Here is a 15,150-nt window from a genome sequence, read left to right on the forward strand (position 1 = left end):
ACAGGATTTTGGGATGAGTGGGGCGTCTTATCACGCCGTGCACTCTGGAGGAGCTTTTGGCAGTTGTACCTGCCACCACCCAGGTACTTATTTAGATATTACACATTTTAAAAGTCGGCCCCCCTGCGGAGGCACATTCAGGCGTTCCAACGTGGATCTGTGTCTTTCTAGGCTGATCATTTGCTGTCAGAAAGCCACAAACACGATTAGCCACTTAACAAGAAATATTTAAATAGACTCCAGTGAAAGCTCTTTCTGTGAATCTCTGACACTGCCGAGAAAAACCTCCCTCGCCTCTCTCGTCTTTACGCCCGTCAGTCTGGCGTTTCATTATCATCCGGTTGGCGGAGACATTCATATCAGTTTACCTCTGCTTTTCAGTAAAAATCTCTGCAGCTGTAAATTGGAATTAATGTCTCTCGGGCTGCTTGGTGGCTCTGGTTATATCTGAAAGTAGACTGCAGTAGCTGTAGCTGTGTGTGTGCTTCCAGACCCCCTCAGCGCAGACAGAATGGCTGGAACCATCTCACATAGTTTGATATATTTACTACCAACTCTCAGCAGTGAGGTTAGACCAGCTGGAGGCCAGGGACTGGGTCATTTCCTGGACCACAGTGGCGTCTCTTGTTGGAAACCACTTCAGTCTTTCAGACTGCCACTACAGCAAATAACCAGTGCCATATGTAGAAACAGACTGTGTCTCATTTTCTTTTTTTTTTCCAGTATGTTTCAAGATTTTTTTTTGGACAACATAGGTAGTAAATCTTGAGATGTATGTTTCCTGTTACTTCTGTCTGCTCCAGGTTGGAGTAACAGATGTAGCATTACGGCGTCAAACGGGTGCAGCTGAGCAGGCCGTCCTCAGGTGGTCCTCCTGACCTCCAGAGCTTCTGTCCAGTATCAGCACATTCATCAGACGATCGGGCAGATGGAGACAAGCGTCGTATGAAGACTAGAACTAATGAAGCTACTGTAACAGATTTGTTACTCGGCTGAGTCTCAGATAAGTCATATGTTCATTTTACAGAGAAATCAGAACAGATTACAGAACTCGTAGCGAGTGACAGTGCTTCTAATTATGAAACAATAATTGACCTCCTTTAATGTTTAAAGTTATTATGAGGAACTTTCATTTTGGGTTGATTTTTCAGTGTTTCAGAGCACCAGAGTCAATTTAGAAAACATCTAATTGTACTGCTGCAGGGTCTGACAGTCTGCCCAGTTCTCCTTCCTTCCAGTCGAGCCCAGTACGACGGCCTGGCTCCCCAGCAGCGTGGCGTTGGCTCCCAGCGGGGAGGTGAAGCACTGCTCCTGGCCAGAGGAGGAGCCACTGCTGTGGGTGCATGGAGCTCTCCACCTCCCGCTGCGAATGTGCTACCTCGCCGGAGCTGCAACTGCAGGAGCTTGACCTGGCTCTGTCACTTCTGAATACCTCGCTGGAGCTCAATGAGTTCCCGGTGGGCCTGACTTCGTCTGAGTGTGACCCACAGTAACCGATGACAGAATTAAGAACAACTATATAAAAATAGCCAATCTTCTCGTTGATTATCTCGTATCTCATACAGAGGCATCAGCATTACAATGATTCATAACCAGTTAAAAGCTCCTCATAGTAACTTTAAATAATGCAATTGTTTGTTAAGGTCTGGTCACGTTATAATGGCAAAAAGAGGAATCAATACATTCAATAAAATCTCCTTAATCAGTGGAAAAAGTCCAAAACTCGTGCCAGCCGCACAGAAAGGGAATATAATAACAGTTAGTATGTATAAACACAAACCAAAGTGTTGGAACTAGAAATGAATACATCCAACAAGGAGCACTCACATCTCTGAAGCTATCATACTGATGATGTTTCGTGTAAATTTAGCTTTGAGGTTCAGACTTCTAAAATAACGTCCAATGAACGGAGCTAATGCTGCTTGGCAACAAATGCAGTAACAGTCAATCCAACAGATATTAAAGCTGAAATTGGCTCTGACGGAGCTATATTTGGACTTGTTTACGTGTGTGATGTAAGCAAACAAAGGTCTATCACATGTCCCAGATTTCCCAGTGTATCCATGCTGCATTCAAAGGCAAATTAAGGGCTTATTCTCTGAGTATAAATGTGTCTTTGCGTGTTTGTGATGTACCTGGCTCCGATGTACAGCGTCCGGTTGATTTGGAGGACCCTCTGGATGTGGAGAGGTTCTTGTCTCAGCCATGTCCGGTGAGGTCGGCCCAGGAACACCGGGTGTCTTCTCACCACTGTCGGAGAACGGGAGACGGAGACACGTCATGGCCGATTCCCAGACTGACATCCGTCTTTGACAGAAGTAGTCACCATTAAAGTGGTTTTGTGTTAGTTTGTTGTGACAGTTCTGCAGCAGTAACGGGTAATCAAGGTGACAGAGTTTGAGCCCTGCATCTGAAACAGCAGCGTATCTGCTACATTAAGCACACGCCGAGCAGAGCCAGGACTGAAATACAGGAAACAAATAATCCTGGGAAAATGAAGGATGTCAGAGCCATACGTCAGATGTCAACGTTGTATTCAGTTGTGTTTGTTGACTGATTGGGGCTCACTTTTTGATAAATTGTTCATTTGCTTCTGTTTGTGGTTGACAAGTTTGGCAAGACGTGTTCTGCAGAGTGATTCATATAATTCAAAAAGAGAGACGTGCAGAGACAGGTGACTTTTTCCAGAAACATCAAAAGAAGGTAAAACAAAATGTTCAAAGACTTTCAGAGGACAGGGATAACATCAAGGCAGAGATTCCTTATGGGAAAGAAATCAAAGATAGAAGAAGTGGAGCTTTTTCAGCATGTTTTTACCATGTTGTCCCACAAAGACAAAGAAAAAAGTAAAGAAAGAAGTAGAAGTTACACTTGCATATAAATCAGATGGATTACCGGTATGGCTATCTGTCTCGACCTTGACTGAGGTGAGTGAGTATTTTTTTTAATCTGATATCCTCTTATCGTCTTATTTCATCATTACCTTTGTGAATCACACCCTACAGTCCATTCATCTATTTCCTCTTCTTATTCACCTCTTTTTTCTCTGCCTTAATTTCTTCTTCCAAAGTATGGATGTCACTCCTTCCAGGGACCAACCACCTTCCTCTACTTGTCATGTCCGACCATCCAGATGAACCTGCATTTTATATTACCTGCTGTAGACCCGATCTGCCGAGTCCAACGCTGCCTAACAGCCTGACGACCTCTAAAATCTACCTTTTGGTACCGATATTACGACGTAAGCGGTCTAGACTCGGATGGGAAACCATCAATCAATACTATTGAACTGCAATCAATCAAGGTCGGGTCTGAGCTGGAGACTGCCAAGTTGAGGTGGAGACTGAAAGTCTGAGTGTCTCCTGAGTGTCTTGAGTGTGTGTGAGGGAAAGCCATGAACACCAGAGCTTCCTACACCTCATTCCTGAGTACGACCCCACACCTCCAGACCCGGACACCAGTCATCACCTCTCGTGTGAGAGGCTGTCTGACCTCCACAGCCCACACGGTGACCCCAACACCTCCCCCCCAGTTCAACACCCGGCATGTCGGGCCGCGACCCCCCACACATCACACTTCATGACCTGGGAGAGAGACACGCATGGGAGTCGGCGGCTTGAGGGCGAGAAAGTCAGGGAGTCAATACCTTCGGTTGGGATGAAGTTGAGGGGCCCCGGTTCCTCAGGGAACGCCAGGCTGGCCGTCCGGAGCAGCCAACACAGCAGGAAGAAGGGAGGGGCCTTGGTCGCCATAGCAACACAACGGCAGACTCTATGGGAATAAAGAAAGAGGAAGAAAAGGATGTGAGAGGTTGTTAAATAAGGCAGAAGAGTGAGACCAGCATTAACATACATGGAGAAATATTCCTAAGTTTTCCCAGAGCGTCTCTGTCTCTTTGCCCCGATGTGAGGGGAGAGAGCGAGGGATTGACTCATCCAGGGTCAGCTCTGTGTCACTACATTGACCACATCAAACATCCCACCGACGATGACACGGCTGAGAAAAAATGCGAAGGAGGCAAAGGGCGACATCTTGGGCATGACAGAGGGCAATGTGTGGCCTATAGATGAATGGGGAATGTGTAGAGTGAAAGGGTAAATAACGCTCCACACATCAAGCATTACCCAGGATATGAAAGAGGCTGAGAGGGGGGGTGGTGGCGGTGGTGGTTTACTTCAATGAAATGCTTGCCAGCGACGCAAATCACCTCTCTGACGGCGGAGCTAAACTGTTGGGATTTTTCAACGGGGCGGGTACCGAGGCACATGCAGGTCTCGGATGTGATTCATGTGGAAATAGAAATTATTTCCAAATTAAGTTACCCTACACGATCCATCGAGAAAATGTATTAGCCCTCTCCCTCTGAGAAGTAAAGCTCTCTGAATTGCCTTCAGCCAAGACCGGCTGGTGGCTACTGGCCTGCTGTTACTGCAATTTGGCTGCCGTGGCGTGTGTGTGTGGTGGATTTCAATGTGCGTCCAACAGGCGCTATTATCAAAGTTGGTGTTTTTCTTGAGCTCTGACTCATCTGTAATTATCTAGCAATGTTTCCCTCTCCATAAGAGCCTGGCATGGAATTGTTCTCCTAGGAATTTCACAAACACATAATTTACAAAACCCCATAACTCGATGTTCATCTTGTTGTCATCTTAACAGTGAATGTGACAGAGGGTAATTTGCTTTTTGTAAATCAAGTGGCGAGGCCTTCCATCCGGACGGCTGCCAACACAAAAACATTTCGTTCAGTCATGCACAATTGCTACATCTCACATTTGAATAGTCGAGGTTGGATTTCTGTATGCAAAACTCCTCTAAAACGATGCAAAAAGCAAACGCCACAATGGACAATATCCACTATGCACCCTTGCTTTGTGTCCGTCCTCATGTCTTATCTGTTGAGTTCAAGTGCACTGAACTGTGTTGTACATTTGGAAGCTTAATTGGCAGAGAACTTCTTGTGTATTGTAACTCGTATGAATAACTTGTAAGGTTGTTAATATAAAAGATGAATGATGATAAAACATTGTGCACCTCCCTGAAAAAGAAAAACTGATTTGATGTAATACCATTGTTTTCTGCAGCCATTGCTGCCACAATTGATGCTAAAACATGGCAGAGGGTACGAGTACCACGAGTAAAGAGTCATTAAGTCAGGGAACCAGCGATATACGTATATATTATTTATTTATTTGAAAGGTACATTGCATAGTTTCTTAGAACCAGAGTTAGCTATAAGCTAATTTCCATCTGCAGTCCCTGGGCAGGAAATAAGATCGCTAACATTAGCCACCATAAGCTACTGGTCCTACCAGACCAAGTAAGGCTGCTGAGGCTTTTTAAAGGTTACATGCTCTCTTGTTTGAATTGGACATGAGGGACATCCCAAACAACCTTTAATAAAAAATAAAGATCAAAGCTACAAAAGGATAACTTTTAATTTGTGTAGATGAAGCTTTTAGAAAACGGAAGCAAGTCAAAGACGGCAGCTAAGCCGGATCTGGGTCTGATCTGAAGGAGTATCTGGTGAACCTGCATGATGTCATCTGACCTGGTTCCACCAATGACAATCATTAAGAATAAATGATCCTGTTTACGTAAGAAGGTACAGGCAGTATTAAACCGAGACTGTTTCACAACCAGTTAAAAGTACCTTAACAGTACCTTTAACTAAAGGGCATAATAAAGGGAAACAGCTCCCCCTTCATTCTCTCTCTCTCACCCAGCGGATACAAACAGCCATTGTGCAGCCCATCTCTTTAATGGAGTCCCAGACATAACCTTATCAGGACACATAATCTTTATGGGACATTTCTCACATTCCCTGCTCTGACATCAGAACTAAAGTGGGAGGTATGCTAATTACTCAACACCCACAAGTCAAATTACAGGAGGTGAAGGGAAAAAGAGTTGCAGAGTGAAGACAGGAGGTCACAGGGTAGAAAGAGGGAGATGGAGTGAGAGATAAGAGAGGAAAGTAAGAGAGAGGGAGTAGAAGTCAGGAAGTCACTATATCTAATCACAGATTCTATTGTTTCTGCTATTAATAATGTATGAACAAATGTCAGGCGGTACGCATTCGATTAGTATAATTAGACACCCTGGGCTACAATTTCATGGGGCAGCTGAATAAGTAGATACACAAGTATAACGTTGTGTGTGTGTGTGTGTGTGTGTGTGTGTGTATGGTTGGGGGGGTACAAATGGTTCAGCAGCCAAAGCATCTCTGTAATTATGACAAATGGCTGCAGCCAAGTCCATTCAGAAGCCTCGCTGCACGGCAGAAGCTGCACAGTAAAACGCCGTAATCACTGAGAAAGTTGCATACATACATTCTCCCTTTGTCGGAGACACTAAACCAAAACATTTGACCTGAGGGTGCAATAGCGCTGCGTGTTCGAAAATGGATATGCCGGTATGTGTCACTGAAGTCACATTGAACCTGACGCATTATGTGTGGGCTCCGTGGAGTTAAGGAATGCTAAAAACGATACACTGCCAGCGTTGTGTTGTTTGTGACAAACATATTCAGGGATTGAGCTTGATTTCAGGCGCCATCCCAACTTATTTTGGTGCCAAGTAAATACAGATGGCATGTGACTAAAAATGCAAACAATAGCTGGTCAAATGCACCTTCAGTCTGAGCATTGATGCCCCATCCACCAAACAATCTTTTCTCCACTATTAATGAAACAGGGCGCCCAAAACGTGCTCCATTCACCTCAACACCATTTACACAGATTTGTCCATTTGCCCCAGATTCATTGATTATGGGTGTTAAGGGGGGTCATTTCCTAAACAAAGACATAAAGTGGGAGGGCGCCATGTCTCCCTGGACCTCATAATGATCACCACTGTGGCCAACTCTGATAACGTAGATAATAAATCACCAGCCAATCAATCAATGATGCCGAGTGTCTTCAGCAAAGCCCTAATGAGGACGGATACAGTTCTGATCGAGAGATGAGTCGAGCGAAAACGAACAGAGGCTTAAAAAGGAAAAGGAGGCGGTTTGATGTTGAACAAGAGATGTGAGGAATGCCTGCGATGTGGAATTGAATGCCGGTTGAACAGAGATAGTGACCCTCTGCTGCAGGGGTTTGGATACTTTGCATGCAAATAGGACACCTCAACATCAAATGAAGGCACTAAATGCTTTTGTCACTTATTACAGTTGCCATGGCTCTTGCGTTCTCCCCCGTCTCTCTACCGCTTCCCTTTCACTGCCACGTTACGTCTTGGTTTCTATCGGCCTTCGCCCCGGCTTCGTCGACGTTCTTGATGTGTTTTCGTGCACCGCCGTGAGTTACTCACGCTAAAAACTCAACGGTTGAAAGAAAATCAAGATTATGCGTGCCCTAGATATCTGGAAAATGGTAATGAAACAGCATTAATGGGGACACTGTGGTAGTTGGGGTATTTATGATTAAAATATTTAACAGAGTGGCTGTCAAGTATTATACAGAGGTATCAGTAATTGGTAACACAGTCCTCAAGCTGATAATCGCTTTTCACACTGGTCGCCCAGCTTCAAACAGCCGTCACAGGGGAGGAATTTATTCAAACATTGTCTTTTTTTTTACTCAAATCCCCTTTTTCATGGCAAATTACATTTTTATGCTCATCAAAAATATTACTGTTGTTTAAATAGAATTTGCAGATATTGCGCGTTAAATATATGGTGTATTAAAGCAGCACTAATCAATAGAGGTGTAACGGTTTGTGTATTCAAACCAAAGGCATGGCATGTAGATTGATGCGGATGATGTGGAACACAGTTCGACTGCTGTGAGTTCTGCCCTGGACACTTCGTGCAACGTTAGCATGATATGCTGAGGTGAGTGAAACAAGCAGAATGGTGAGGTCAGTCACACTATGGCGAGCACAAATGAACCGGCAGCGTTCTGTGGGTTCCCAGTAGAGCTCGACTGATATGTCTGTCCTCAGCTGTTCCCCAGGACCACAAAGGATTGGAATCTTGGAATCTTCCAACCCTATTGCCAGAAAAATGCTTGGAAGGTTTTTTTTTTTTACAAAAAAAATCTCAAACAATCTAAATAATAAGCATCTAAAATGTAATATTAAGTCTGTCTTACATTTATGGCTGAGTGTCAGCACCCCCTCTCCTGGACTTGAGATACGAGTTCCATTTAATGAGGTCTACAGCTTTATACATTATAATCAGGAGTTCATATTCTCATTTTCATCGTGTGTATGGAGCCTCAGTTGGGAATTTTTGAGGTCTTCGCATGGCTTGTGGCGGTTACTGGGTCATCAAGACTCACACCAAACAATGACTCCTGGACCGAACTTGTTTGTACCGTTACATCCCTACTAATCAATATTTTTATATTAACAAATGAATCCATGATTACTTGTTTGTGAAAGGAGATAGTCGCAATAATAAACCCACAAATAAGTACCTCCAAAAAAGCACAAGTGTGACTGTAAATAGACAACAGTTTTCAGTGTTTTTTACAGCTTGTTATTCAATTAATGCAGGTTTAAATTTTGAATTGCAGTTGTTGTCAAAGCTATAGTAGCAGTAGAAGATGACATAGTAGTACCACAGTACCGTCTTGATTTAATTCATTTCACAGTTTCCAAAAAAAAAAAGCTCTGTGAAAAGAGATAACACTGGAGGGGAGCCAATGACAACCCCAAGGATTTCAAGCTCTAATAACCTTTGTTATTGTTGGAGAGATACGCTCAAACTTCCAAAAGACTTGGGCTTGATCCTTAAAACACTTAATAACTTTTTAAGAGGAATTAATGTTCAAATAAATACCCTTTTGCCGCAGGCACAAGGGGTGAGCCCCACTTTGTTCTGCTTTTATTGTTCCACATCACCAATATGACCTTCAGAGTTTGGTACTTGAAACTCTGCTGATACATGGGAAAGTGGCGGAGGATTTTATGATTGTTCCATTTTCTTTATGCAGACTTAAAGACACCCCATAGCTTTCCCAGAGACCGGCCTAATTGTCATACTAGTGAAGAGAAAAAAGGCTGCTTTATGGAGTGTATAGAATCAATGACAGGTGATAGCCTGATGCTGCTACAATCAGCAATAACATAAGATGTTGTACGTGGCAGGGATGTGATGAGGATAGGGAATAAAGAATAAGAAAGAATGCTGTGAGAGAGGATTTAAGCCACAGATGGAAATCAACACAGCTTCATAAACATATAAAAAAATAGAGTTCGGAGAAAGGGGAGACACAACAGGACAAAGAAACTGAAAACACGATGCACCACAGGGAGTGATGAAGAGAAACAGAGGTGAAAAAGAGACAAGTGAGGCATTCACACTGAGAGGGGGAGTCACACCGGATAGAAAGACAGTGAAGCAAAAGAATGTCCGGAATGACAGAGGCAGAAAGACAAAACAACAGAAGAGAGGAAGAGCACAGAGCCAATACACTTGCATTGCCAGATTTACATCCATACTCTGCCAAGAGTAGACTAGAGGGAAAGACTTCTGACTCTCTACTTGCCTGGTTTTCAACTTATCCAAAGGGATGATGATTTCTCAGTATCTCTGTGCTAGGTGTAGGAAAAGGGAGTCCCTCAGGGGTCAATACTTGGACCATTGCTCTTCAGCTTGTAGAAGTTGCTTCTAGGCCACATAAATCGAAAACGCAAGGCATGTTACCGATTATGCTGAGGACACACCGTGATACAGTACCCACGCTCGTGCCCTGGAGAACTCAACCTTCTTACGTCACTAGTTGATTTAATACTTAAAGAATTTGATGTTCCACAACTTCCTACAACTCAACAATGACAAAACCAAATTATTGTTACGCTATTATTTTGCTGGAAGGAGAAAGAGGCCAATAGGAACATGTTCTCATTAGTCTCTTTCTTCCTGGATGAAGAGGATCACAAAGGTCATAAATCTGGATATCATTGTTGATGATGGCCTTATGTCTCAGAGCGACATCACCAATAAAACACAAACTGTCTGGTTGGTTCAAACGTAAACCAAAAAGTTGACCAAGCAGGTTTCGGTTTGTACAGTCCGAGCTGTCCGGGTATTTTGCCAGATTGTTTAATATGTACTCCAAAATGTAAACTCTTGGAAAGCAGACTGTATTCCCCTCTGTATTTTATTAGTTTTGCTAATATACATACACTATATAAGCTACACACACATCTCTCACAAAAAATAGCACTTCTATGTTCTTACCTACAGCACTTTGATCATGGTACTGTTGTTCTTAAGGTATCCTTGCTGAACAGCTACTACTTTACTCAGACGAGGATCTAACACTTTAGCTCTTACTTTATCGGCAATGATATGTTGTGGTTTCTTTCTTTTGACAAATGTACTTATTGTAAGTCGCTTTGGACAAAAACGTCTGCTAAATGCCCTAAATTAAATGTAAATGTAATCTCTTCTGGGCTTTACGCTCTCAATGAAACCAAGTCTTCCCCCTCTGTTTCACTCTCAGGCCTTAAGAAAAAAACCATGGTGGATTTCCCTCCACTAGAGCGAAATGCACACATGATTCCTTCTCTTTGCTCTGGACCTGACTGACCTGGGGTCTGTTTACTAGATATTTGTATCACTACGAAATCCTGAAGCCTTAAAAAACGTCATGTTGTATGTAAAGAGAGAGGGGGAGAGGGAGAATAGATTGAGGGAGAGAGAGAGAAGGGGGAGTACACGGCACATGAAAAATGAAGAGTGACCTTTATGCACAGAACACTGGTTTTCCCATGCGCTGAGAGACACCGTGGATTTATGTAGTGGGAAATATGTGCAGCATGTGCAGGAGGACGAAAACATTTCTGTAGCACTCCCCTTTTATCCGAAGCAGACCATGAGAACACGTCCTCTGTCTCCACTACCTGACAGCGAGGACAGGTACAGTATCTTCTTTACAAGGCACCATGTGTCTAATGGATGTATAATTCCAGGGGATTTAAAGGTTGGTGCTGGAATAAGATAATCTCTGACTCTTTCTCTCTGCAGCGGATGCGCTGCCATTAACGGGCGAGAGGTAGCCCGACTAAAGAGCGCCGAATGACAGAGCAGTAATGTAATACCTGTAAAAGCTTATTGTTGATGAATGGATATCTTTGAGCATTACTGGCGCTCTCCTTGGAGTTGTGTCACTGTCATTAACCTTCACAGTCCTCAAAATTACAGCTGCTGAGACGCCGGGAGACAGGGGAGCTGTAGTTGCGATCTCAACGGAGTGGAACAAAGATTTTGCAGCATCGCCTGACAAAGTCTGCAGGTTAATTGCAGGTCTGTGTTTCAGGAGGAAGACTCTCAAAGAAGGAGTGGCTGAGATAAATCTTTTATCCCCTGCACCGTGCATAACTTTTATTTTTCTACCCTCCATTTACTTCTCTTCGCTGCTTTCATCTTTTAAGTTCCAACATGCTTCACAAGACAAGGAGAAACATCATCTCACATCACAACAGAGGAGATAGGCCTGACCTTTGGCTTCCCACCGGTTTACAACCATCATTAGCGGGGCAGGGATCAGGGGCCAAAGCCATAAATCACACCCAAACCATCCATGTAGGAGGAACCCAGCTACACTGCAGTAAAAATGAAAAGAAAACACACTCGGAGACTGACGTTAGGCTAAAAGCAAACCCATCCATCACTCGCTGGAGGCTCCATAAAGCCAGGAGAAGGAAAACACACAGGGCGATAATCTCCAGCATGGTTATAAATAATACAGAAACCTTGCTAATGGCAATAAGAGGTTCTGCAGCATGACAGAATCCCTCTTGATGTGATTATTCAGCTAAAATTCCCCCAAGGACATGTATTATCTTGCGTAAATACTCAGGAGTAACCCAATAGGGCAATATGTTCCCTTCCAGGGACTGTTTGCCCTTTTAGCTTGTGAATCAGGAGGAAGGTGGATTTATTGTAATGGCAACAAGTGACTGTCAGTGGGGACACGAGGTTGGGTGGCGGGCAAAAATAGAACGTTCAGGGGGAAGTGGAAGGCATTGAAAAATGAAAACAGATGCACTGCTGCTCATAGTTGAATGTACGTTTCTAGTAAAAGAAGGTATAAAGAAAAACAGGAGGAGAATGCAAATTAGGTGGTGATTATGAGTCATTTGTACTGAGTAAATAACAATAAATGATTCAACCGCAAAGCAATTTTCACCCTTTTTTATGCAAGACGCCTTGAAAATAATGAGCCATAATGGAGGGGAAAAAACTGTGATGTGGTGAGAACAGGATGAATCCTTATTATTAGGATTGTGATTATGAACATTGATGTAATAATGCCTCAACCTGCTGGGTCATCAGGAAAACACATCGTCAGTATCACCCATTCATTGAAAGAAGTGGTCAATTAGCAAATGGAGACGAGGCCACATGTTAAGCATGGTATATAAAGGCTACAGGAGATGGTCCTCTATTCTGTGGGGTCCCCCAGGCACTATTTTTGGTCCACTGTAATTTACCATGTACATGCTACCCCTGGGGCAAATTAAGCGTTGGCTTGACATTGACTTCCACTGCTATGCTGATGAAACACAACTGTATGTTAAAGCCTGGCAGGCACGTAGGGACACTTTTTACAACCGCTTAATTCATTTGTTACATGTCGTAACACGTTTTTCAGAGCTGTCCTTAAACGCGCCATGAATACATGGCGGCATACTCATCACGTCACTCAATTGAGACATTCGCTGGCAGTTATTGTAATAATGTTCAGTAAAGCTGCCAGCACTCTTTCTTCAAAACAAACCGTGTCAATTAGAGTAGTGCTGTTGCTTGTTGATAATGTTAGCAAAATGATGTGAAGTTAATTAGATGCCAATAAAGCTGAGTTAACACTAGAACATTTGCTATGAAAATCTGTCTTTGAATCGGTATTATTGCAGCAGACAGCAGGGAGAGAGCAGCACTCAGGGGTCAGGCAGTCAGAAAGAGACAGCAGTGGATGGATCTTTTGTGGCCGCTTTAAAACCACACCAGCCAGATCCCATTACTATTGTGATCTGCTCACATGTTGGCAGATAAAACCCTCAGATTTCCAGGTGTTGGAGGTGCATTACGCTTTTACTGTCGCAAAACATTTGAAATGAAAATTTCACAGCTTGCAAAAAACCCACAGAAGCCACATTTATTTCCACTGGTTTTAAAAACTGGATGAAGGGCCGTGAAAGGTTTGCATTACATGCTCGATCAGAATGTCACAAGATAGCCTTAACAACACAGAGAATGTGAGGATGATAAATCACTCAGTAGAAGTGGGTTTATTCCTGAACAATCCCCCTCACTTCTGAAATGATGGCTACTCCCTTGAAGCCACCGATGTGTCCTGAACAAGGGTCCAGCTGCTGAATGAGTCCAAATCAGAAAATAATAATCATAACCCCCTCTAGCCCCAGCACCATCAGCATTCATGATCTCACCTCTAGTCAGGCTGCCGTCTCCAACCATGTACGTAAAGAGAACCCGGGTGCCATGTTTGATTCAGAATCCTCATTTGATTCTCAGTCCTGCTCTTCCCAACTAAGACAGCTCACCAAGATCAGCCCATTCATTTCCTCCGCAGACTTAGAAGGTCATCCATGCTTTTATCGCCTCCAGACTTGATTATTGCAATGAAATGTATTCTGGTATCAACCAGCCAAACATCCCAAGTCTCCAGTTGATACAGAATGCTGCCTCCAGGCTTTTAGCACATAATAAACCAAACCCTTTTAAAGCCTTGAATGGTCTGGCTGCTGCTGCCGGTGTGTGTCAGGTGTGTGTGAAGGCCATTCTAATGGTTCCATAATCCCAACCTGTTAACACAGGTGACCAGGCTTTTGCTGTCCGGGCCCCTCAGCTGTTGCACTTCCTTTGTGAGAATGTCTGGCAGGCAAACTCATTATCTCCCTTTCAATCTCTTCCTCAGACTCATGTTTATCTCATGGCTTTTTCTTAACTGATGATATATCGTTGTAGCTATTTATTTTGATCATAACCACTTTTATTGTGGATTTATTGTCACTCTGAAACTGTTTCTGGAAGGTAATATTTTATTATTATTATCATGATTATGTGCTGGACTGTTTTGCTGGGATGGACTCTTGTCTTGACCATGAGGTTGCCAGGCAACCAGCAGAGACTTCAGTAAGTTACTTTGCATGCCCAAGAAATAAATAATAAAGAAAATGTCAATTTGTGAGCTTTAGTGGTGGAATGATGCGTTTCATACTCGGCTAAGCTTTCTGGCTGCTTTATAATGTACTGAATAGACAGATATGATAGTATTGTCAGGTATATCTATTCTTTGGAGTTTCAGCATTGATGACACCGCAAATAATAAGAGGTCTAGAGAAGTGATCCCTTAAACAGGACAAAGAGTGAGTGAACAGAGATGGTACAGTGCACAGATACGTTTGGATAATGTGTGATCAGGCAGCATGAACTCGTCGTTCTAAATGATTCTACAGAGCAGAAAAGAGAGGAAGTCACACTGTATGTATCTCCGTCTGCTAATGGTGTTTACCACCTCTCCCTCTCTCTTCCTGCACAGTTCATGAAACGCTGCCAAATGAAGCCACCGCTTGGTGTCAACATTGTCATATTTAATATGAATATGATAGTGAAATCATTCACAATACACAATATATAAGCTATACAATTCTCGGGTGATATGTGCCTCGGCTATGACCACATAATTTATTTATTTTCACAGGAAAATCCTGTTGTCAAGCGCTCCACCGTGAACGCCCATCATAAACAGTATCTAAAAGCAATTTTCTCTTTCCCGACAGAGACAAGAAGGCACAGCATCGTCTCCCAGAGGAAGGTCGGCAGTGCAGCGCTGGCGTTGGAGAAGATAGTGTGCCTGCAAGTCCCCCAGCCGTTCACTTCACACATGCAGCAGGCTGCGGTCGTGCACGTGGGCTTGCACGCACAACTCTGTGCATCATCAGCATCCTGGACCCAACACCCTCCCCTTCACCGCAGCCTTTCACCCTCGTTACCCCCGTCCCGCTCTATCTTCTCTAACCACAAATCAGCCACCTGCTCGTCCAATTTAATCGGATAAATTCCACCTGTGTCAATCCCGCCGCGAGTTCACACACGCTGCAGCGACTCCGGATTCCCATCTCGCCGCCATCTCTCACCGTCGCTCTCGCAGTGTCAATCAACAGAAACGGGAA

The 15,150-nt window shown here is 43.6% G+C and overlaps 1 protein-coding gene across 1 annotated transcript in view; it reads right to left on the bottom strand.

Annotated features, from left to right (window-relative positions):
• Positions 1-15,150, bottom strand: part of sema6bb (sema domain, transmembrane domain (TM), and cytoplasmic domain, (semaphorin) 6Bb) — a 117,853-nt gene that overhangs the window by 59,215 nt on the left and 43,488 nt on the right. The window contains exons 2-3 of the mRNA XM_084011871.1: positions 3,647-3,771; positions 2,136-2,250 (exon numbers count right to left, since the gene is read on the bottom strand). Of these exons, the coding sequence (XP_083867997.1) occupies positions 2,136-2,250; positions 3,647-3,752 (221 nt within the window). The 5' untranslated portion in view covers positions 3,753-3,771. The remainder of the gene's footprint in view (positions 1-2,135; positions 2,251-3,646; positions 3,772-15,150) is intronic.

Source organism: Eutrigla gurnardus (genome assembly GCF_963514095.1).
Source record: "Eutrigla gurnardus genome assembly, chromosome: 6".
NCBI lineage: Eukaryota > Metazoa > Chordata > Actinopteri > Perciformes > Triglidae > Eutrigla > Eutrigla gurnardus.